The 27,183-nt window shown below is 36.2% G+C and overlaps 2 protein-coding genes across 2 annotated transcripts in view; one reads left to right on the plus strand and one right to left on the minus strand.

Moving 5' to 3' along the window:
• Positions 1-2,634, minus strand: part of LOC144445865 (uncharacterized) — a 69,882-nt gene extending 67,248 nt beyond the window's left edge. Inside the window, exons 1-2 of the mRNA XM_078135507.1 lie at positions 2,479-2,634; positions 2,222-2,323 (exon numbers count right to left, since the gene is read on the minus strand). Of these exons, the coding sequence (XP_077991633.1) occupies positions 2,222-2,323; positions 2,479-2,634 (258 nt within the window). The remainder of the gene's footprint in view (positions 1-2,221; positions 2,324-2,478) is intronic.
• Positions 1-27,183, plus strand: part of LOC144445556 (small ribosomal subunit protein eS21-like) — a 372,415-nt gene that overhangs the window by 172,732 nt on the left and 172,500 nt on the right. The window lies entirely within an intron of this gene.

Here is a 27,183-nt window from a genome sequence, read left to right on the forward strand (position 1 = left end):
GACTGGTTATTAATTTATCATTTCAAAGAATTCAGCTTTGGATCACTAGTAAAATTTACGCAATGTATTGTCTAAAATATACTTGTGTATTTTTGTTTGAAATATTTCCTCAATTTCTAACAATTTTCTAGCTTTCATTCCAAGATATTTTGACTGTATATCATGAAATTTTTTGTCAGAATATGTCCATTTTCAAATTTTTTGTCAGAATATGTCCATTTTTCAGAATATGTCCTGGTCATTTTAAAGATTTGTAAATTTATTTTATTATAAACATATCATTTAAAGTGCCTGAAACATTTCATTGTGATTCTAAAAAATAATAATTATTTTTTTAAATTACTGGTTTATTTGAAATTTATTAATCTTTATTAAGATATTTGATTTCTGCAAATATGCCCCCGATTTGTGAATTTTGGAATCTCCCACCTCAATTGGATGGCATTTTACCATTTATTCAACATCTAGAAATAATATTTGTCTGTCTGTCTACAAAACTAGTACACGCACGCTTCATTACAGTTGAAAAACAAGGTTTTCAATCACTACTATAATATCCAATTCCATTATACTAATTGTCTATAATATAATTTTTATTAAAGGTGTGAAGATTTCTTATAATTCAATAAAATTTTCAGCTTTATTTGAAAAGGCCTGTTAATTTAAATCTACACATTAAGCATGGCAATAACTAGTGACAAAAATCAAATCCTCAAAAAATTGAATTCTTTACTATTCGTCTACAAAATGTACTCATTAACCACCAACTTAGCAAATTGTGCAGCAAAATCATTCATGAATACACACAAACTCAATTGTCACCCTTCAAACAAAAATATCGCCACTGCAATATTTTTGACAAGTACTTAAAAACAATTGACAGCAAGCCACTTTCTCAGCCTGCAGTAAGTCATTGTTAAAGCCACTGACATACTCAGCAAACACTACACTGATATTAAACACTCAATTCTGTTTGTACTTCCATCAATTCAAATGACAACAATTTTCCTAGCAATCAACTCTACATGTCTCAATACTGAATTACCCTTTCATTCAGACACTCAAAAGGGCTTCCCAATCTTTCAACTGGTAAGGGCATATACACAGCAATCAAAAATAACTAGCGTGGTTTTTTTCTTTTTCTTTTAGAAACTCTGTTGTTGCCATAGTAATAATATCATTACGATTTGTGGTTAGACCACAGCTGGCATCCAGACTACCATAAATTTACTCAAGCCAAGCTCATCAACTGGTAATCTAAATTTATTCAAAAGACATTTCTTTTATTTGTATGAAAAAAATTGACTTCCTTGATTTTTGGCATTTCTAATCAACATGGTTGAACATTCGAAAAAACAATTTTGCATTTTCATATATAAATAACATCATACATATGAATCTCTATTACCACTCACTTCTTTACAAATTCCATGAAACTGCTGCACACCTCAAACCCTACATAATTTTATTTTAAATATTTGTCAAAATTGTACATGAATATACCTGCTTCAAGCAACACTAAACCAATTTTCATATAACTTAGTCTAAAGCCGTTCAATATCTGACTTTTCATTTCAATATAGCTAATTGCTGAAAAATCACTCCTTCCATTATACTGATTATATCGACATTTCTTTGTTTACAATTCTATGAATTCTAGCGTTTGTGAGAAATTTCCTGCGATTTCTAGTTCCCTGGAGGCCCGATACGTACGTACCGTAAAACTCTCAACTCTGGCACAATACTGTATATCACAATCACCATGCAATATGATTCCCCACGGCCATGTAGCGGCGTATCGGTGACTTATTTCAAACAATAACGGAAGACGGAAAATAAACCCCTGAAACAATACACTGAAGGATCAGGGCACGGCTTTTTAAATTCGACACGTCGTTTCACCATCTCCCGCCCACTCGAGTGTGGAAAGTTAGCAATGACAGGAAGTGTGCTTAGTAAAATACCATGTTATGGTACATTCTTGACAAAAATTTGCATATCTATAGTGTACAACTTCAACACAACATGTGTATTCATTGAGGCCCATCGGGGGGTGGGGGGGTGGGGGGTTAAGTAACGTTACCCTGTCAACGAAATCAAAGTTATACACTAACAGATTATATCTGCAAATGACGGAACCACCAGTGAGTTTTCAATTAATTTCACTCATGTTACCAAGACAAAACATGGCTGCGAGAGATTTGTTTCCCTACGTACGTACCTTAGCACGGTCGTTGATGGAGACCCCGAGCTCGAGTAAACGTTCCGCTACCACGAGTTTGTTTTCTCTGACAGCGATCATCAGTGGTGTCATTCCTGTCTCCTGGTGATCAAAGGGAGAAAAACAATCACTATCTTGACCGACCTTTGCACTATCTCTATAAACAGAGAAACCACTAAATGTATTGAAACTTGGAGCGTGATTCAAATGAGGATAACTCTCCGGGGATACAAGATGTAAATTTTAAGGAAACTTACTTCGTCTGGCGTTGATGCTTCGGGGTCCCCACGGTCTAAGGACCGTATCACTTGCTCCACAGATGCCCATTCTCCTTTCTGACAATATCCAAGGAGTCTTGTGGTGGCTCCTGAAGCACTCGTGCTTACACTTTGGGCGTCGGTCGAAGTCGACATGCCGTGTGTCCCACCTCCGTCCTGTGTGAGAGAGGGAAACCAAGCAACGAGATGTAATTCCGAGCAATTTCAAAAACGATGTATCTTCAAATTATACAGCCTTCCCACAAAAATTACGCCTTGGTTATCTCCTAAAGACCATATACATCAGTAATATTCACAAAATTAGCAGTTATCCATGATTTAGCCTCCAAAAATGAGCGATTTCTTGTTCATGTTGGCGTGAGTGGAGAGAGGTCATCGGAGCATACTGAATCTGCTTGTGGTGTGTTATGAGCCAGTGTTTATTTAGTGATTGGTTAATTTCAAAGCACTTTTCTGATTGGACAAAAATCGGCCCCCTAGAGATTTTCAATCGTCTTGTCTCGTTGGCGACCCGAAAGTACGTCCTTGGGGCACTGACACAGAACAAGGGATTCCTTCAAGTCGGATGACGTGGAATGAAAAGGAAGCCCCTGATGTGAATTTCAAAAAGACCGACCCATGGAACTGGCTGTGTAGTGAATCGACTTGTATGAAGACCTGAGAGTAACAGGTGTGGTAAGCAGTGAGAGAGAATATTAGCTGCAGATATGGTTAAATTGCATAGCGACCAGAATTGATCGTTCGCTTCAACATCAAATAAACCGCTGTAAGTGAGAAAATGAGTGACTTTAACGGCATTTTGTATATTATATCACCGTTATCGACTTTCTAAGGTAAACACATGTTACGCATTTGCGCGTCTGCAGACCGGGTTAGGTAAAAAGAACTGGGGGCGCAACATTCATGATGACAAATCGCTGAGTCGTTCTCGAGAGAGCTATTTGTTTATCGTCGGCCTTAGCAACCCATCATCTTAAAGCTAGTAAACGTCCACTAATGTCACAAATAGCAATCGGGGGACTACATTATCGTGTTTTTTACGGCTTGTTTTATCATTTGGCTGCCATGAAGGCCATTCTAGGAATTCGGATGTTGTACGAATTCCCGCGATAATTACCCGTACAAACGATTTTCAGTGTATTAAATCTACAAATTCCCGCGATGATTAAATACCGCCTCGGTAAAATACTAGTAGTGGTGGACTCGGAAAATATAGGTCTGCTTTTCTATGTTATTTTCCGCTCAAACACACGTTAGATTTCCTGTGCTGTGTTCTTGTGATCGATAAAGATAAGACTTGGGTACGTAATCACTGGTGGAAATGTCCAAGTGTTAGTATCAATTGACGACCCGGGTTTGTATTTTTTGTCGTCATCTTACGTCGTGTATTACATATCTCCAAGTGACGTCAATAACATTTTTTTGACATCGAAAGAAGGAAAGAAAGAAAGAAAGAGAGCGAGACAGACAGACAGACATACAGACAGACATTCAATTTTTTTGCCTATTTACAGTAAGGTACTAGATGTCTATGTCATTTATTGGGTCTGTAGGCTTACAGAGTTCAATATCGTACTGTATTTATTTTATTTATTTATTTATTTGATTGGACCTGTACAGAGGTCGAGGCTCGGTATCATGAGAAAACCCCCGGGGGGAAACCAAATCATGTTGAATCATAGACCCTACGTGTAGGATCTATGGTGATACACTGCGAACTCGTGACCACGCATATCTCACTAGCACTGTTCAAACTTATTGGCATTCGATACGGTTAGCGATGAACCGAAAAGACCTATCGTGACTTCCATGTTCAGCCCTTTTATAATCGCAAACATCGATATGAACTCTTAGTTACTGTCAAACTAAAGTAAGGACTTTTTAAATCAATTGCCTATACTGTGACATTTTATATCATGTGCCTATAATCTGTGAATCTATTGATCAGCTTATAACCGACTCAGGGTTCACATCTACGTCTGTGCAAATAGTAAATGATAATTTAAATAAATTAAATCGCATAATTATTAAACTAATGATTGTAATTATACTAAACTCACAATTCAATTAGACGTGTCTTGAGATTATTGGTTATTGTATGGCTGCTACAGACGGACACATGTAGATATCTATTGGTAGTACTTACATTGTTTATATTAATCGTCGGAGCATTGCTAATACATTGTTGATATTTAGGCAGATTATAGAATACATTCTTAAATTATTGAAGACATGACGAAGATTCTTTTATATTTGTATACTTTTCATAGTGACAATCACACAATTTGATGGTCTGTCGGTCGGCTGGATGGTTGGTTGGTCGGATTTTTGGTTGGTTGGCTGTTGCCATGGTTGGTCGGCTGGTCGGTTGGTTGGTCGGTCGGTCGATTGGTTGGTTTGTTTGTTGGTTGGTTGGTTGGTTGGATGGTTGGTTGGTTGGTTGGTTGGTTGTTTTTTTGGTTGGTTGGCTGTTGCCATGGTTGGTCGGCTGGTCGGTCGGTCGGTTGGTTGGTGACGGTCCTTTCTTTAATCGTCAGTTAAGTTAAGTTGTTGACAATAGTACACTGCAAATAGCTGGGGTATAGACTAGCTATACACGTTATATACATGATGAGTTTATAGATTTTGAAATTGTGTATTTTTTACCTCATACAGAAAGTTGAGAAATACATCGCACTACCGTGAGTGCCAGTGCGCGTGAACCTGAATGTCATTGCAGTGATGTGCGAGTGTGACGTTTGGCGCGTGCGAAAAGATGTCCTGTTTGCTTGCGTGTAACTAACTTTTCACAGTAAATCATTTTATAGATCAATCAATTGCAATGAAACAAAATTAACCAACCTACCGACCTACCGACCGATCAATCCATCGTTCAGTGCTCGATACAGCAATCAATCAATACAAACTATATAGCATGCTAAAGCAATCAATCACATCCAATGAAAGACTGTATTTCATTCCCAGAACGTTTCATTTATCGGGCTTCAAGACTTGGGATTAATAAAGCAATATTTCCGATTGGTTTTTGTTGATAACGTCGAGCTGTTTGTCAGGATATACGCTATTTCATATCAATATCGCTTACAGTTACAGCTAAAATGATGTTGGTTTGGTGTTTCAATCATGTAACATGACACACACAGTCGGACACTAGAGGTGCCGTGCATAGTGGGGATGTAAAAGTGGTCAAGTTGAAATGTTACCATTTCCATGTGTAATGTTTTCATTACTTTTAGAAGTCTGTTTTTACTGCACTGTGAATGAATAGCGTTGCGTTTCTAGGCCTCCGGCTCATATGCTAAGTTTACAAAATAGTGAAAAATACGTTTCTGTCGTAGAGATATCAAAAGTGAGAAAAATATATTACATAGTTTACTCTGAAAGTTCTCATCTCCATAGCTTTGTATACATATTTCCATAAATTGAGCAGAATATCTGAATTAGCAGTACTCATTATAATTTTAAACTTATTGTAATTGGGATGGTTGTGAATATTGATTGGTAAGAGTTGGTTTCTAAGGTGATCATAATCATGAATGAATGAATGAATGAATGAATGAATGAATGAATGAATGAATGAATGAATGAATGAATGAATAGCAATGTTTATCTGTGTCCAATTTGACTGGGCAAAGGATCCTGTGTGTGTTGCGTGTCTCTGTTATTGTTAGTCTAGAGTTGAAATATGTCTAGCTCTGTGTCAAAAACGTAATGTCCCACACCAAGTCTACATCATTTTAGCTGTAATCTATTGCACATAATGGTTATCGTTAGGAATTCATGGGCACACTTGATAAACAATAAACGTATGTTTAGATCTATAGATAGAAACAAAACATATGTGACAGTCTTTTCGTCTTCATAAGTGTTAACATACACTTCCAAAAAAGTGTGAAATAACATGTACAATTCAGGAACCAATGGAAACTGAGTAAATTGTATAGATAGTAAAAGGTGGTTACGTCATAAAATTCTGTCGTCAATCATACATGTTATGCTAATTGAAGCTGTAGAAAGTTAATTAATTTCATCAGCCATGTTGATTTCATTTTTATTGCTACGACGTCATTTCTCTCTACGATACGTTGCACACATACGGTGAGATGTTAATTAAACTTGCTTACTGCGTTCACCTTCCAGTGTCATATTTTGTCATTTACGTGAACGTTATAAACAATGATGGATTGCAATACGGGCGATACACTCGGCCGTGAAAGTGGTATACACGCAGTCTCTTTAATCAAATTCAAAGCTCAAATTAAAATTGAGTAGTTTTGTATCAAACAGTGAAGTGAACACGCGAAATGTTGATTGATAATGTGTATACTGGGAAGTGGATGGATTGACCTTTAACCTCATGAAAAGGCACAATATTTTTTTAATGAAATTGAATGTACGTACCTATATAAAGATGACATTTTTGTTGTTTACATAATGGTCCTATTTGACCCAGACAGGCTTATGAGTACACATCTTACATTTCAGACTATGTTCACGGATCTTGTCTCTGACAGTTACAAACAACTTTTTGTACATATAAAAAAAATGGATTTTAAGTTACTCGTTGTTGGTGATTATTCCCCAATTTGCACTAGCAGTTAGTCATGATTGTCATCAAGCCTCGATCGTTGTTAATTCTATCATTCATTTGAAAAAAAATGTGATGAGGACCTGAACCGGCTTTCAAGTCGTAGAGCTAGTGATGTGCGCCCTCACTAGTCGAAATGTAGCTATTGAATAGGCGAAATCTCCAGTGGTTATATCTTATACGTAGCATAGAAATATAACACAATAATGATGAGCACATTCGGTGTTTGTGAGCTGATAACGAGAATATTAGTCACGTCTAATTTCTAAGACTCAAATACACATCTAGCAAGGGACGGGCTATTCGTCATTTAATAACATGAACATAAATTGGTGCTGGGGAAGTCGTCCACATTCCTAAAAAAATGTCTGATCTTTTTTTTTTACTTTCTTAACTTTTGCTCACTTACAAACTGGATTTTGGATTAAAATCACAAAAATATCCACCCTTAATAATCCTATATCAAAATGTTGGTCTAAAATGATGACTGACGCATAAATTGATCGAAATTAAGAGTCCACAATCGTTCACATCCGGGTAGTTGACTCAAAAATCGTACCAGTGTGACATTAAATAGGTCAGGGAGACAATACGCGGCATAATTAAACCACAGTGCACCTATTACGGTTTAATTGAACCTTTTTATGAGATGACCGACAAAAGTTATACGACCCGCTATCTTTTTCTACCCTTCAGTATTTATATTGATTTTCCCAGGAGTAATAATTTATATATGGGAGATTCTTTTGTTGGATACAAATGGACGATAATCTGACATGAATGGTATCTAATAAGAGTAGTCCGCCCACTATAGATTTTTTTTGTGGTTTTTATACTCTGTCGGAAAATTGCGATGGTTTTTAATATTAACGATAGATCAGTGATTGTTTGCACAGCTTTTATTGTGAGGATAAATCAGATCGCGTGTCACGTCTCTGCACGGAATATTTGCAACATCGTTAAACACACCAGAATGTACATGTAAACTTTGACTTATTTTTTTTTTTTTACAATTGGTGAGTTCCACAAACACGGACTTGGTATAATTCTTTTCTTGTTTTATATTTGTTTGTTTTTTGTCAAGTAGAAAACAAAGTAAAGCTGTTTTAAGAATTCAAAATATGACCTGGCCTCTCAACGAGGTATTATACTGTAACAGTAAGCAATAAGACTAGCAGTGAGTAGAATATCAGTAATCATTCCTTTATGTGGAACAACGTTAAATCATAGACCCAACACAGTCTATGGTGAAATAAAGCAAAAACGTTCCGATCTGGAGTGTACCCCTTAAAGGCCAAGGTTTCAATCCCAGGTTCTTGTATTAGTGTTATTTTATCAGTGGAACCATAATGATAACATTGGACAATTCGTTTATATCTCTATATATAACAAGGCAAACTATGTTAAGACCTACGTTTTATGCCTTGTCAAATGTGGGTCTTCTCGATTTTTAATTTCCTCTCTGGTTCTCTCTTCAACCACATTCCGTTCTCACTTCCCTTCTTTCTACATCACTCATTTCTCCCTTCTCTTCTTTCTACATCACCCATTTCTCCCTTCTCTGCCCTTCTTTCTACGTGTCTCCTTTCTCCCTTCCCTTCTTTCTACGTCTTTCATTTCTCCCTTCCGAGCCCGTCCTTCCTTCCTTCCTTCACCAATTTTCTTTCTTCGTACCCCTTCCTTTAATTCACCCCACTTTAAATGATCATATAGTCCAAAGGGCAAACCATCCACAAAGATTACATTAAATTACTATTTTATCAGCACGTGATTCAATTCCCACACACACAGCATTGTGGCAATGAATTATATGAACCATGAGATGCAATGGAATTAGTTTTGGGTTTTAGGAACCAGATAATAAATAATTAAACCATACAGGAACATTTCCATACTATATGCTAATAACGATAACACTTGCGATTTGGCGTTATCTCAACGACATTGTTACACCAACAACCCTTACGAATTTGTTTAAGGTTATCTTGTCCATAATTTCCATTAAAGCAAAATGTGTAATTTCCCCATGTATTTGCTCCTCTTGTTAATCACGTTTCTTCGACGCTAGAACCGCCTTATCAATTTTATTCTAGCCACCATGGCACCGTTTATTGTCGCCACAAAGCACTTTGCGCAGGAAACTCCACATTTTCATGGTCATCTTTTATGATGAACTTTATTCATTATAGAATGTGATACTTCCCTCCTTATCATCACGTGACCTACCAGAAATACCTTCGTGACATTCAAATATTGTGCACAATATTCAATGACGTAATTTGTAATTGTGTAGACGTCCGTGAATTCAGGGGTCATTTTTTCAAGTTTTTTTTCTTCTCCGATGTTTATGGTTATAATGACAACGTTCTTCCTAGCTGAGATGAGCAACTGTTATAGCAAAACCATGTTGTGTTACAGTATTAAAACGACTATGCTCTTCATGTGACGGCAACGATAACCGACGGCAGAAAAGTAAACCCCGGTTTGCTATTAATCGTGTACGTACAAGTATAGCCAGCGGAGCCCCTCCATTGTCTATAGTGCAAGACTAAATCGCGAACGCATAACGAACAAAATACGATGAATATTATTGAACCTTACATGTCTCTCTAGATTTATTCTGCTTTTAGCGAAGTCTGACGAGTCTGTATCCTTTTACTCTGAATTCCATGGCAACCATGATATTATAGCTGTACCTAACTGGTGTAAGAATGATGCCATGTTATGACTATTCATAGGAATACTGCGAAAAAAATACCAGAGGATAACACGTATTAATTTCCCTAATTTACACGTCATACGTTGTAGCCGGGGGGGGGGGGGGTTGAACGCAAGTCACTGGGAACAATTACGATATATTGTCGATCATACGAACTGTACTTTGAATAACTTGTAGCTTGATAATCTGGAGAGAGAACACGTGTAGTGGAGTCACTGATGTAACGAGTAGACAGACCCTACCCTGAATAACTCAAATCAGACTTTGAAATTATCACACCTTACAATTTGAGTAAACCATAATAGCAATTTACAGAACCTATTAAAATCATATTATGCAAAATATTCAACCATGACTAGATTTACAGGCGAACATCTGTTGCATTTCAAGTGTATTATTCGCTAAATTGAACATCGACTCAGAACAGTCTCTGTTGAGATTGTCTATTTGTGGTCCTTTCAGTTTCTATAAATAATGACAGAATGTACTGACAGAATATGTTGATTAAATTCTCCTACGAATGAAAATAGAATATTGTGTTATCTTTAGCCGGACTATATATAGTCTAAATACGAGATCATTGTACTGTATGTTCTAACACTCTCCAATTTTCTGTAACCATCTTATAGATCTATCGCTAATTAGCACCTCTGTTGAGTCTTCCCGCATACCTGTTTTCACCCCCCCCCCCCCCCCCATCATCACATATGAATATTTTGCGGTACCCTCTCTTAGGCCCCATCACCCCTCTGTTCTCAGATACCATAACTCTTTCCTTAATAGATCCATTTTTCTATTCATAAGCTATTTATTGTTCAAGATCTACTTGTGATGCTAGCACAGGGGATCTGTCCTACTATCCTCTACGTTAATATGCTAACCTGCATGATAGTGATGTCGGATATATATATATATATATATATATATATATATATATATATATATATATATATATATATATATATATATATATACATACATACATACATACATACATACATACATACATACATACATACATACATACATACATACATACATACATACATACATACATACACACACACACACACATATACACACACATACATACATACATACATACATACATACATACATACATACATACATACATACATACATACATACATACATTCATACATATGATACATACATACATACATACATACATACATACATACATACATACATACACACATACACACATACACAATGTACATGTACATGACAACACACACACAACCCTTGTATTCTTAATATTATCATTTTTTATTTGCTGGTTAAATTTAATCTCTGTGATTTCTCACAATTTCTACGATTATACATAAATGCACAAATTAAATGGTTAAATGGTAGTGTCTCAAACTCTAATAGTACATCACAAGGACACTGCAGGTATACGTTGAGTTAACAGTGTGACAAGATGTACCACTTGTGTGCCTAAACTGACACACATCATTCAAACGTTAGCAGGTATTACGAGTGTGTACACACGTCTTACGGGACTCGATGTCTCTCTTTCTAGCAGCACTTTGCACAGTCCCTAAAGTACCGTCTATACTTAATACGTCTATATTTGAAGGCATTGAAACTCAATTAAAACTGAAATGTTAGAGTTATCCGACTAATGCAGTAACATGTGACCCGCTTTCCCAGAAGGAATTCCTCTGTTTTTATCGTTTTCCTTGGCGGTCTTCTATAAAATAGATGTTGAGAGCTTTTGAACAATCAACTGGCAATTATCACTACACGATTTCAAAATAGTGTACCATAATACAGGTTCCATTTCAATTTTCGGAATTGTCGTACACATTAAATTAGATATACTAGTGCGCACAGCGGAAATTTTCAGAAAGACGGGTTATCAAGGTGTGTGCCATTAACTGATTCGGTCACATTTGTCACCATGGTAACGCAATCATCGTGAAATTATCTGTGACCCATATTTGATCACTGTTGTTAACAAAAAGGGACAAATGACTTGTTTTTCGAAGAAAGAAAATGACAAAACTCACTGAAGCCAAACCTTGAAGGATGCATAGGTTCAAGTAGCTGACTGCACGAGATACATATACAGGTCTCGATAGTCACTACACTGCTGTAAACTGGAGACGTCACGTGCCACACTCATTAAAGTGGCACAAGCTGACCTTTGAACTCAAATGAAATGCTAATATACGTGTATGCTAATTAAACTATACCAGTTAATGTCGATACATATCTTCTATAACATTACAATTGTCTTCTGGTATTCTTAGAATAGTTGAATCCGATAGTAGGAATATCGAGATTATAAATTACGTCATCGGATACGTTATACGTCATAGCTTAATACAAGTTTGAGTTCAGTCAATTGCAAGTGACGTTTGAGTATGCTTCAGTAAGTGGAATACTGTGTGTATCTTTTAAATGTATAGCAAACTTAAGACCCGAAAAGTCTGTAAAAACTCGACTTGTGCCTCTATAACTTTGTTAGTACGAGACCGACCCATTTGTCGCCAAATTATGGCCATTATTTCTTGTTTTCTGGGAATTCTTCAGCATATTATCTCAGAATTTTCAGCATGCATGTATCTTAAAATCGTCTCGACAGTAATTAGAGAAATAATGCCAATTTTCCGAGTAGGTCGATATTTGGGTTAAAAAGTCGTATATCCGGTCACCTAAATAATACTGAAAATGTGTTATTTAAATATTCTGGAGGATTATCAGATTGTCTGATGGTATCAGTACAAGTTGATAGATTTTTTTCTTGTGACATGTCAGATTTTGTCTGCATGTTGATTACGTCTGTCGTCAGATATTCTCACCACGCATCTCTGCGATCTTGATACATTAAGTTCACTCCATATTTTCCATATTACAGATAAAGATAGCACATAACGTTTATTCAGTTTGATAACATATACATTGCTGGAGGCGATGTCAGCGAGAGAGGACTGTCAGGGTCTAAGGTGTCGATAAACAGTTGAGAGTTACACACGTCCAAACTTTAAACGAGGCTTCCAGACGTGTACATGTAGCTTTTCAATACAGCTTTCTTTTCTTTTCAAAATTTCACATACACACACTATTCAGAGCTCAGTATCATGAACATAAAGGTTAGCCAGCTATGTTTGTTAAGGCAACAGATTAGTCGCTTGGAAGTTTACCATTATAATTAAGATTCGACAAAATGCGGGGTTTTTATTTAATCCCGGACCAACGCAATAAGCTGATATTTAAATTTCTTATCCTATTTTGTTCAATTTTGGAAGGCTTACCTGACATCGAGGAACATAAAGGTATTTGTCATATAATTTGAGATTATAAATATTATCGCATCTACGCTTCATAGATGATTGAACATATTGTCGCTTTTCAGTGCATTTTTGTGATATCACTACTGAGTATTACCTGATTCAAGTCGAACATTGAGGCAGACTCTACCAAGCAGACGATGAAATAGGTTTAATTTTAGTCATTTTGGCAGCTTTTAGTACGATAAGGAATGTGTAAAAAATGAGGAAGTGGCAAATGGAAATTTTTCCCGATAGAAAAGATAGTATACGCTTTATATCTTAACACGAAATGAATTAGACCGTCCTGCGTGAATCAAGTGACGACAAAAAGTATTACGCGTTTTAGTACAGCCTGTGTATAGTACTGAATACAGCGACGAAAACATGCCTGTCTCGTTTTCTCTGTAGATGCCCATGTAGATATATGTACGTTTCAACTCTAGGTAACCATAGAAACCACAGCACTGTTGTTTTAAATTATTATTGTTAAGGTTTTTGTCACTTTCTACATTCAGGTCAATGAGAGATCTAGGTTACAAACTTGGTTATGACACGTGAATACAACATTCACTTATTAGAGAAAGTATTTATGGATTTCAAATATTTCCACTGATGAAAACCAAAGACTAATATCAGTATAACACCTGTGGTTGCTTTGTTTATGGTTTAATGTATCTACATCTACACCATTCTTGTCGGCGCTATACACCTAGAAAAAGTCAGACATCGATCGAACTGAGTTGTTTCCAACAAATAAATTGGCTTTGCCACGGGAGTTTAATCAAATTAGAATCGTATGTGTAATAAATGAGATCGCCGACAGTTCGCCAGGAATTACTCCAGCATCAGCGCTAGTACCTGTCTCGGCGTGATGACTAGAAACCCGTCCTTGTCACAAAGCGCCAGCCAGTCGTCTTTCACGGTCATATTTCTAACATAGAAACACAAAGTATTGTCATTATTTTTCAATTTTACGAATCGCTCCCGGGGGCGGCAGTAAATATATAATCCAGTTATTATTTAACCACTGTAGGAGAGAGCACAAAGGCGATACTCTTTTATTGCCTAGATCATTGCAAAGTTGCAATTCATCTTGTATTGCCTTATATTTTTATTGTGAAATTTCATTTCACGTCTCGCAATGATTTCCGCATTGATTTCGGTTATCTGTTAACTGCGGGGTCGTCTTCTGTCATCCGAAAAAATAAACCTAACATCTTCTGTGGAATGACAACGTCCACAAGACTTACAGGTTGTTGATATTCCTACACTTCATGACGAAATGCATTTCTTGTATTTTATATAATTTAAGAGCATCCTCATAAAATTACACATCTAAAGTACTGGAATATTATATATTCAAGGGATTTCATCTATTTTCACTAACGGTAAAATAGGTAATGATATTTCACTCGAGAATCGCATAAATAACCCCCTGTTTTTAATTCCTGTGTTCAAAATTGATTTTTCAGCTGACCTGAGATAAATATATTGCTCATGGTTCCAGGAACCCACGAATGACTATAGTGGCCATATGGATGACAAATGAGTATTTATTTAGATTTTTAATCTTTGTGACAACTCTACTAAGTTTACCGAATTGAAAAACACAATGTGTTTGTGAGTCAATAAATTACAAAAAAGAAAAAAAAATGTGTAAAAGTTTGATATTGTGTACGTACAATAAAAAATATTTTAAACATTTTGTGATGTTTTCCAATTCATTGAGTTACAAACAAGGATTCGGTGTATGTTGTTTCATATTGTTTTTTCAGGTATAAAAACAAAGCAGAGTTGCTCTGTGAATGAAAAATCCAAAGTGAGTACCCATTTGTCAACCTTATGACCACTTTTAATGTCTGGCACTGGAAACTTAATCTGTATGAGTTTGCCAAGTAAAATGTACAAGGTTTTTGTGGTTAATGCTCCCTAAAGTCACGTACGCACTAAAAATATAATTGTTCGTCCGTGAAATAAACACATTAATTTTTTTTCTAAAATCTGTTAATACTTTTCCTCAATTGCTACCTGTCAACAAGTCACCGATGATAACCACGTGCAAAGTGACAAAGTGGCGTAAAGCGTTCGATACATTTAGTATATAGCGTACATTATTTTATGGTTATGTGTAAGGCCCAGTAGTCATCAGGTAATTACAATTCGCACTCTGGGTATCACTACATTTAGCTTACCTGTAGACTTGAAGGACTAATGCTACTACACTATTTCAGCTATCCTAATAACTTCCATTTTGATTCTTTGAATTTCAGCTCATTCCCAAGGCTACTGAGGGCATTATACATACCGTTTCTCGACGTAGGAAGTTTGCAAAGTGAAACAACTGCAGTCAACCCACCCAACCAACAAAGAAATAAATCAATCAATCATTGCACCTTGGCTGAGAATTACCATCACTCAACACGATAACGAAATGAATAAATCCTAAGACTACTGCAGACACAGCAAGCCCAGGAACAGTGTCGCAAACAAACAAACAAACAAACAAACAAACAAACACGCGCTCAAACAAAACAGACAAACAAACACAGAAACAAACAAATATGAATTAATTAATAAATTAATAAAAATACACACAAAAATATGCATGAGTAAATAAAACTACCATGTCCATGTTACACCATCTTTACCCTATCTAAGCTGCTGCATTGCAATTTGGAGTAACACTAATCCCACCCGACACTTGAACCATTCTTACTCTTGCAAAAGAAAATCGTTCGGCTTGTAACCTTTTCTGACCATTACTCTCATTTCGTCCCTCTTTTCCACCAACTTAAAATCTTAGACATCAACAAACTCTGTAAACTTCAGATATGTATGTTTATCGTTGACCTTAGAAATAACCATTATTATCATAACCTAAATTTATTACATCTCTGATTATCTATCCCATACCTACCCAACTTAAATCCCTACATCCCACTGGAAACCTTCCAACTGAAAGTACATCACACGATTTACCAATCTCATTTTATATACGTTGCTGTGAAACACTGGAACTCTCTCCCCATTACATTACAGAATATACACATGAACGGCATTACCTTCAAGACAAAACTACGATCACATATTTTACACAACTGACGTGTTCTGATTTCTGGTCAGGTGTTTTCTCTCAATTTTCTGATTTATTTTTCATTACATAATTAATTGTTCACATCATTTTTGATATTTGTACGCTGTTATTATTGTATAATTGCATTTGTTAGTCAGGATCATGGACCAGATTAGCCCCCAGTAGACTTTATCCATGGTCCTTATACCAGAAACATTCTATCATTTATTGTAAATATGTATTGTCGGTACTGTTCTATTAGCTATTGTGTATATCATTTAATTGTTTTATGTTATGCTTATGTATCTGTGTCTTTGCCAGTCTCTGTCTGTCTCTCTGTCTGTCACTATATCTGTTTATTTGTTTGTAACATGGTTCGTGGGCGTCCTATGCTCCAGACTGTTCCATATGCATATGTAGCAATACTGTTCATGAAGTAGCTAAAGGAAGGTACCACAGAACGCTAGAACAGATAGTAGACACTTTTCCTAGAACGTATACAGACACGACTCCATCTTAGTTATTCCCACCACGTCCCTTTTCACCGTTTAAACTTTTTAGATTATAATTAAAACATATTTGGCTGGATAATCTTTTCAGGCTGACTAAGAAAAATGTTATGAACTGACAAATTTATTCCATCCCATGCTCCAATAAATAAAATGCTAGCCTCTTGTAAGATTAATTTGCAAATGTGGCATTTACGTGGCAACGTTATAGAATTAGATAGTATAAACACAACAAATTGAAACACTTGTACATTAATGCCATGGCTATTAGTGTGCAAGTATACGATAGTATTGGAAAAATCTAGAATCATTGTGATTAAGAATAAAAACAACATTCGAGCAAGTGGGAGGGAGGGAGGGAGAAAGATGGGAGTTAGAGACAGACCGGCAGACACAGACAACATAGATAATTTATCATAAACAGACAAATATACATCCATCCATCCATACATACACACACACATACATACATACATACATACATACATACATACATACATACATACATTCATACATGCATACATACACACACACACACACACATACATACATACATACATACATACATTCATACATGCATACATACACACACACACACACATACATACATACATACATACATACATACATACATACATACATGCCTACCTACATACATACCTACCTACATACATACATACATACATACATACATACATACATACATACTATACATACAGACAGACAGACAGACAGACAGGAGAGAGAGACACACACACAGACAGAGACAGACAGATAGATAGATACAGAGAGACACAGACAAACAGACAGCGACAGGGAGAGACAGATCTGGAGACAGACAAACAAACAGACAGACACACAGATGATTAGTAGGAATGTAACGAAGAACTTATACACATACACATCGCATAATAATATCTGTCTAGTAAGCCAACAAATTGTGCAAGTAAAGCAGTTCATTCACTCCCTCTAGTGAATTTAAACTCACCTTAACAAATATGATGCTATTATACACTTACAGCAGGACGGATAACAGGACAAATTGATCACATAACAGACACATGTCGACGTCATCTAGGTAATCACATATAATGTTAAATTATTTATATAAGCAAGCGTGCATGCTTTGCGACACAGACCGGTATGAAGTTTACCAAAATATACTCCGGACTGTTAAATTCTACGTATGTGTACTAATATTACTGTGTGACTTTCCGTCTCTCTGCCCACACCCCCACCCCCACCCCCATCCCACCCATTTATATAATTTCAATTTAGTGGTAGTAAAATCTAATGAAGAGAATGCATACTTAGTATATCTATTATCATTAGCACGTACGTAGTAGCTTCTCACATAGCACGTAGATAAAAAAAAAATTGTGTTAAATTCTAAATATTGTTTGTTATAGATTGAATGAGCTAGGTTTTATAAAATGGGTGTATTATTACATTTCTGAGTTGACAAAGTATAAGCTGTCTTCTTACCACTCAAATCTAACACAAGGCAACTTGAGTAAATTGCGCATCCGCTATAAAAATTTGGCTAGAATCATTCAAAAGTTGCGAATGAGAACAGAGTTAGAATGTTGGTTATATTCATATTTGTTTTTGTTGCTGTTTGTTTATTTATTTGTGGCTATTTCTGACTGAGTGTTTGTGTGTTGTTTATAATTTTGTTTGTTTTCTTAACTGTTTTCTTTTCATTTTTTATGTATATATGCCTTTTCTTTCCTTTATTCAAATTTTTTGTAACCAGTGTCAGTGCACACAATTATCTTACCTAGATTATTTACTAAACACGCAACATCGGTGATTTTAGTGCCTTTTAAGAATTCCTTTATCTTCAACTTTGATTGATTTGGAAACAGGCCATTGTTACATTTCACCGATGGCTAAGCTTATCATTTTATCACGAATTTCCTAGATGCCAAGTTTTGATATACTATTGAGAATCCTTAAATTTGAACTAGATTGATTAGTGTCTGATTCCTTAGAATACTTCAAGAAAAGAATTCAAATTTATTAGCGGACTTTAAGTGAATATATATTTTTGATGGATACTATTAAAGTGGTCGGGAAAATGAAAACGAAACGGGGTTTCAAGAAATCGGAGAACTGATCTTCACATTCTGCAGTAAACCATACACCTAGTATCTTATTTCTAGTCTCCAAGAGTCGTACGCGATGTGTTGTGCTACCCCAAATATCAGCGACAACTTGTAAAAGTCGTGGTATGACAACACTACGTTACATCCCACATACCATCTTGCTTTTAAAATGTGTTGAACAGAAAAAGTTAGAGTTAATTCTTTTGCAATTTTTATTTCTAGCTTTGTTTGTAACGTTGATTGTATTTTTACACTGCACTAGATCTTACGTAAAGTCGAACAAGTCAAGCGAAAGAATCATTTCAAATTGGGCCACACTAATCCAATTATCTGTTTGACGTCAGTGCAATTTTACAAATTAGAAGTGACTGGCGGTCGGAGGTTCTGTTTGTCATTGATTGTATGGAGTGCGATTGTTGTTTTATACGATTCTATGGCCAGTCATTACGTTTTTATTCTTCCTTAATAATGTGTACGTTTGGCCTGTAAAAGATATACTATATGGGCCATTGCTAGGTTGACGTAGAATAAACTACTATAGTATATAGTCACTTGGGTTTTATTGAATTTTATTAGAGTTCAATATGGTTGCAATTAAGATTTAAAGGATATGGTAGTGCGTGACTGTACAACAAAGGTCAAAGTTCGCGTACTTGCACGAGTTTGATCGTATCGTTTTAACGTTTCACATAATTACAGTTTGCCTTTCTTGAGAGTGCGTGGCAGCAAATCACAATTTCACCAGAAATATCGGAGTCACCGCATATTGTTAAAACAGGAAGGCGATCATAATTCATTTGGAGTTACAGTTTTGTTATTGATATTTGGGCGGTAAAACTTGTAATACTTTCTATCAACAAAATTATACGATTTTAACCTCGATTACTCATTCTACGCGTCTGTTTATATACATCGTCAATAGTAGCCTCGTTGTCAAAACATATGTGCTGTTACATGCATATGCATGTATTGCATTAGCACATTCTGTACGATGCACACGTGTACACGCGCGCGCCTAGGGGTCCCACGCTACGAAACCTAACGAGTAACTAAGAAAGTTCACATAAAATGTTATTTTGAGTAGACATGCATGATTTATGAGAAAGACGTTACCTCAATTGAACCATGACGTCATGCCATTTTCAACGTGACGTTCGGAACTTTGGATGGAACACTGCACTGTGATTGCACCCTCGCAAACCAGGGGTTATTTTCTTCCGCGACACTGCACTGACTCTTGGAGGTGCGGTGCGTCTTGGTGTGAGGGCGTGATCGTGCACGATCGCGACGCATCGTGTTTATCAACAAACAAAATCTAAAAAAATATTTGATCCCAGTTACCCGACCCCACCCAGTTTTCCACTGCCAACCCTAAACGTTTTTTACGTATTCCAGAGAAAAACAAATAAAATCGCGAAAATTGAAAAGTCTCGCGAGAAATAGTGTATGCGGAACTGACATCAACTTAAAAAGACAATATAAAACTGTTCTTCCAATCTGTAATGGCTGTACATCTGAGGCGAAGAAACCAATAACGCAGAGACCATATGGAAAACAACAGAAAACATAACTACCTGAACTGTATACACTAACACATGGAAAAGACATTTTTTTTAAATCGACATATCCAACCTATTCTAAATTGAGCGTGATCGGAACTACATATTTTTTTTTAGGCCTAGGAGAATCCACAAACATTTAATGGCAACGCCTGTGTTTTCGGTAATTCTGGGGTTTTTTTTGGTTTTTTTTGTAGTGCATATGTAGTTCGATTTCTCTTCATTATAACAATGGTCACGGTAGTCGTTTACAAGTTGAGTGGTTTTGATTGATTGGGAGACAATCGAACTGGAGAAGTTCAGTGCTACATGAACATTCTGATTCAGCGTTATTGACAATTTAATTAACATCAGTAGTGCACGGTCAATTAAAGTTTCATTACAGAAGCAATTCCAATAAAATAAAACTAATAGGGTAACTTAATCAAACAAATTAATAGAACTCAAACAAGTAAAGTACACACAGCTATGTTGGATAGCAAAGGAAAAGTCAATTAAATATTTTACATTCTTTTGTAGCTGAGTTATCCTGTAACTGTCAATAGGTTCACTGTCACAGTCTGCACTGCAGGTACACTTACTTCTCACTCGCCATTTCCGCCCAAATGTTCTGTCGAAAAAATTATGATTGTTGCAAATTTTTGTCGATTTGCACGTCAAAATTATGATTGTTGCAATTTTTTGTCGATTTGCACGTCGAATTTGGACTACATGAGTGTAAAGTAATGTTCCTAGTGTCGAAAGGGTTTCAGTTTGTCACTAAATCGTTGCAATTTACTTCAAATCTACAATTATGTCTTAAGTAGATTGGTTAGCAACAATCACAATGAAGAAGTTGAGGTTATGGAGACAGACGGACAGACGTCAACATTGAGACCCTTCAATATCAGAGCTATATAAAATATTTCACTTGACGAAGATTAATTAAAACATAATATGCTGTAAATTTAGCTTTTGTACTGCTCTACTGACAATATAAAGTGAGTCTATATATATTGCGTCACAATTCTAAAAAGACATATAAAAGCTCTCTCGCTAACAAAGCTCTCGTTATCGTTATGGCAACAAGAGTGACGTCACAGAAAACAAACTGTGGCGTTGATGATGGAAGATTGTACTTAAATTAATTTGTATATTATAATTTAGTTTTATATGTGGACAGTTTGGTATTTTTGGAGTTGACATACCTGTACTGTACTGGTTTTTGACAAGTGACGTCATTGCCGTGTGAGTAGTGAGACAGAGAATGGTGACAAAAATAGGGAAATCAGCCGATCTATCTATTAAGAGAGAAGACATGGTCTGATATTCCCAGGAAAGTACATTTAAAACAACGAGAACAGAAATATCATTTTTTGTATTGTACTGTTTTGATGTGTTGTGATGTGATGTGATGTGACTTACCGTGGTGTGATGTGGCGTGGTGTGGTGTGGTGTGATGTGATTTTTGTTTTGTTTCCGTTTTGTTTTGTTTCCTTTTCCTTTCTTTTCCTTTCCTTTCCCTTCCTTTCCTTTCTTTCTTTAAGGCGAGTGTTGTTACTAAATAAGGGTGTTGTTTTCGCCAGAATGTAAGTAAATTACTAAGTATACCTAGACATTTATCGTACTATTATAGTAAACAAGTCTTACGGAGTCGTCGAATACATACTCTCTAACTAGTGTTTTTTCAGATAAACCTCAACAAATATGGTCATAATAGTTTTTGATATTTTTAATCGTCGATTTTCATCATACAAATGAAACAGCTCTGATGTGGCAGAGGAATAGCAGAAATAGAAATTACACTGTCAACGGTCGTCTTGACTTTTTTGTTCTAATTTATCCACCTTTACCCAACCTTTACCCTACCTGTGACCCACCTAACTACCATCTCTGTCCAGGGGTAGAATGAGATGAAGTGCCACTTTTGACTGTCTACAGCCCCCAGGGAAGAGATCACCGTGGGTAAATTAAGTCAAAGGTGGAACATTTACACATCCTCTGCTGAAGCTTTAAAACTTGCCTACAGTCTGAAAATCCAGGAACAGTATTTAATATATTCCAGTAATGTATACTATCAATGCCTTCGTGCCATCACTGTATGCCAGCAGTAATTGGGTGTAACACATACTGTGGATGAATACCAAACGTTCTTTTGACAAAACAAGAGTGTTTCTTTGAATCAAGTAATGATGGTTAATAAAGGGAATTTATCTAAACGTATTAGATGGTGACACGTCTAATTGACACTTGCAGATCTACTCCTCGTTAGATGAATGGAAATGTCGCTGCAAATAAACGATGGAAGAAGTTGAAAGTACGAGAAGACACTGACTTTGTTGTTATGTAAAATGGATTGTATAAATGACATGATCGTAGTCTGGTTAATTTTACTCCCTGTAGACACAGACACAAGCAACAAAGATATTATATAAACTTACGCGCTCACACACGCAAGTATATATATATATATATATATATATATATATATATATATATATATATATATATATATATATATATATATATATATATATATATACATACATACATACATACACGCAAGTACAGACACATATGCAGACGTATACGCATGCACAGACACAAACAAACGAACAAACAAACAGACAGACACAGACAGACAGGCAGACAGACAGACCGACAGACAGACAGACACTCACTCACACACACACACACACACACACACACACACACACAGCTAGAGAGACACGCGCACAGACACACGGACCGACCTTGTCATACCCATAGTCCTTGTGTCCAATATGTAATACACTGACTGGAATTTTATAGATAGAAACTTGCACATTTTGGTCGTTTTGCATATCTCGTTTCATTTTTTTTCAGCATTACCGCCCCCCCCCCGCCCCATATAGATTAAAAAGGGCGGAATGGATTTATGTTAGAGATTACCAATAGAGTATATATAAACTACCTATATGGAATAACTACCATATTTGAATTATGCACGACAGAAGTGGAAACTGTCAAAATAAAGTAAGCTTTGATGTCCATGATGAGCCGTGTAATATCCTAGGGAACAGTAAGCTTATTATTCGAATATTTCATTGTATAGAAAGGGAATTTCATTGTTTCTCGGTAGCCATCTTTACATTCTGTAGTTGTAACAAGGCACAATAAGGCTGGCCATATGGTGTACTGGTAGGGAGAGAAACTTGATGAAAACTAATTTCACGTGATATTTTATATATCTATCATCTGTAACTCGTTTCTGCACCAATTCATCAATTATAGACTCCTTAATAAATACCATCATATTCGTTCGTTCATTTGTTTAGCTATAGACTGTTCCATTTCAGCCCAGTGACGATAGATGTGTTAGATAAAGGATCATCAGGTAGTACGGCTGAAGTCGTAGTTTTGTCGTCGCCAACTGACGTATCATCATATCAACATACATTTAATAGTTAACTGGTATGAGCTTACTTGGAATGGCACTGTAACGAATTTTCGAGGGACAAGGTGGTCAAATCCTACTTAAGTCAGCATTTGATAAGTTATATAAGATACATATATGTTTCATTGCAAAGTTAGACATGTATGTATGTATGTATGTATGTATGTATGTATGTATGTGTATGTATGTATGTATGTATGTATGTATGTATGTATGTATGTATGTATGTATGTGTTACGTACGTACTACCAAGATCTAATCCTTTGAAAAAAATAACAGAGAAATTCAGCATGGGGTTTCCGATTAACAACGAACGTGATCAACTATAAAGCACGAACGAAGAAGGCAATTACACACAAATGCTGATCAATGTTCTCCATTTCCGAATTATTTGAGTAGACGGGGTAACACGACCCAGAGAATGATTGATGGATGAACAATAAATTGGTATCCAGGCAGAAGATTACAAACATCGCCATCCTTCCTGATTTGCATTAGATTAGTATTCAAAATTAGATTGCCGAAAGTGTAAACTATTCCGTTACCATGGTTACGTTCTCTGAAGTATGCAGTGACTTGGGTAGAGAAAGGATACGCCAGCTAGATCATAATAATTACATCACTTTAACCAATTACTTAGTTTATCCACATGCAATTCAGTCATTATCTCATTTCGCCTCAGGATATTTCATTTTCGTGTATGGTATAATTTTAATGTAATTTTCATGCTTTGAGTTTGTGGGCTATATTGCGCGCTTCGATAATGTGAGACTGGAAGTGAGTGTCGTCACCTGCCGACTTAGTGATTTTTTTAATCTTTTTTTTTTAATTTTTTAATTTTTTAATTTTTGCCAACTTAGTGTTTTTCCGGACAATACATACACACTGTACATGCTCATCTTATTGTTTTAAAGACACGGGGTTCAATCCCATGCCATGTTCTCCCATTGGTGGTATATATCTTATCAATCATGGAAGCCGTGAGGATTACGTGGCCTCATGCTTTTCTTCTGTACCAACTCTTTGTTTAATAGCTCTCTCTCTCTCTCTCTCTCTCTCTCTCTCTCTCTCTCTCTCTCTCTCTCTCTCTCTCTCTCTCTCTCTCTCTCTCTCTCTCTCTCTCTCTCTCTCTCTCTCTCTCTCTCTCTCAACTTTTCACTTTACAGTCGATAAGATAGACCTTACAGACTAATCCGAATGGATAGAGTTTCATATTTCTGATGTCTTATTTCATAAATGGTACGAGCGATGAATAAGAAAGAAAATTAATTCAATTTGAGAATTAGATTTTAGAAAAATAAATCATGTTATTATATTATCGTATGAAAGGTGAATGCAAGATACACGTGGTATTACACGAAACGGTATAAGAGTGACGTATTCATATCGTAGCAATGGAAACACAACATGTCTCTGTCGACCTTTGACCCGACACATGGGGGGGGGGGACAAGGTGCTACTAAATACAGAGAGTTTACATTAGCGGGAGTATACACAAAATTGCGGGTCGCTAAAGAAATTGGGAAGGGGAGGGAGGTGACTTGAATAGTATAAGGGCGATCTAGCCATGCAGATTTACATTGAAATAACGAAACCTGAAGCAAACCGTCATGTACACTTTCCCAGTCATCCTTTTTGGTGAAATAAAATGAATTATTATCACGACTACATTTTATCGTTCTACTCAATTAAAGTCTTACCAACACTATCTCATTTCATCATCTTGCTTGACAAATATATTTGTTAGTAAGACTTTTTTGAACCAAAACTATAAAATGTAGCATTGTTGGTAAAAATTTTGTTGAGCAAGACGATAAAAGATTCGTGATTGCAATTTGTAACCCACAGCGAAGTTAGTCGGTTTTTTTTTTGCAAAATCATTTTTTAAATCATGACGTCTGTTTACTTTTGTACACTCCCATCCACGACAGGTGGTGATGAAACTCAAAATGTAACATAGATTAATCATACTCGTTTCCATAGAAACAACATAACCCCCCAACTGAGTTATTACAATAACAAATCTTAGCCCTCTTTGCACTGAATATTAGCTGACATCATTTCGTTAGGTATATTTTTTTATTACAATTCTAAATATAAAAGTTTAAACACAATACAAGAAGCACTTGTCTATCTGCGACTCACAATCTACATGTATACTTCCCTTTATTACATTAAATACATTATTCCTCAATATTTTTCTTCGTTCAAATAAGAGTGACCTAAGTGGTCTTTGTCAATACTCGTCTAGCGACTCGTAGTGACAACCCTTAGGTCACGAGTATTTTCCGGTTGAATGAAGAAAAATATTGGGGAATAATATAATTATACGATCGACAGTAATATAAAAAAGAAATCGAGGAAAGAAAAGGCAATTTGAACGTTTTGACTCACATTTCGTACACAGCAGAACCAATGACGTAGACACGCGTTGTCGTGACGTAGAACGACCAGAGCATATATTCCATATTTTTGGTTGAACCTGGCTCGTGCCTGGTGTAACAACGTGCATACAGTGGCACAAATAACTTATCCGTTTTTCCGCTGATTGTCCCACCAAATATAAATGATATGGGGCTTTTATTCACGAAATCACTATTGGTGAAACATTCACTGACAAGTCAGGTGTAGTAGATAGGCAACTAAAATTCAAACCAACACATGTCCCTTCAGAACATCAATCTGAATGCGTAACCGTTCAGTTTCGGTGTTGAGCAAATTTATTCCTGTGTATAAACACACAATTTATATGTCAACTTTGATAGTTTGTTTCCATAGTGACGTATTAGTTTGATGGCAATGGCAACCAGTCATAGAACGTTAAATATGTGTCTAGAGTTTGAACACAGTGATTGAGTGATCCACTGTACGTTGCTAATGATAACAGTCGGTGTACTATGCGTTGCCAATGGTAACGGTTGCTCAGGAAAAGGAGAATGAATGACATATCGTCATGATGTTTGATCTGAATAAATGTCCACAGTTATACTTATATCCATGGAAACAGTGAGCGGGTATCGTGTAACGTAGGGAAACGAGTACCAATGATGGCGTCAAACCTATGGGTTATTTATTCTGTAGATGGTGTCAAAAAGAGGAAAGAAGGAGACGTGCAGCGAGAGTTGTAGGAGATGAGCAGACAGAAATGATAGAAAAAAACAGGGATGAGGAGGAGATGAGATCTGGACGAAGATTGAGAAAAAAGGGAACAAAGTTTGAAAGTATTTTCATGCATGGCTGAAAAATTTTGACAGACGGACGTACAGACAGACAGACAGACAGACAGACATACATACATACATACATACATACAGACATACAGACAGACAGACAGTCAGACAGACAGACATACATATGGTGGCGCCCATTCCTACAGCATCTTGGCGACTGTTTCTCTAACATCATGAAAAT

Source organism: Glandiceps talaboti, chromosome 14 (genome assembly GCF_964340395.1).
Source record: "Glandiceps talaboti chromosome 14, keGlaTala1.1, whole genome shotgun sequence".
Taxonomy (NCBI): domain Eukaryota; kingdom Metazoa; phylum Hemichordata; class Enteropneusta; family Spengelidae; genus Glandiceps; species Glandiceps talaboti.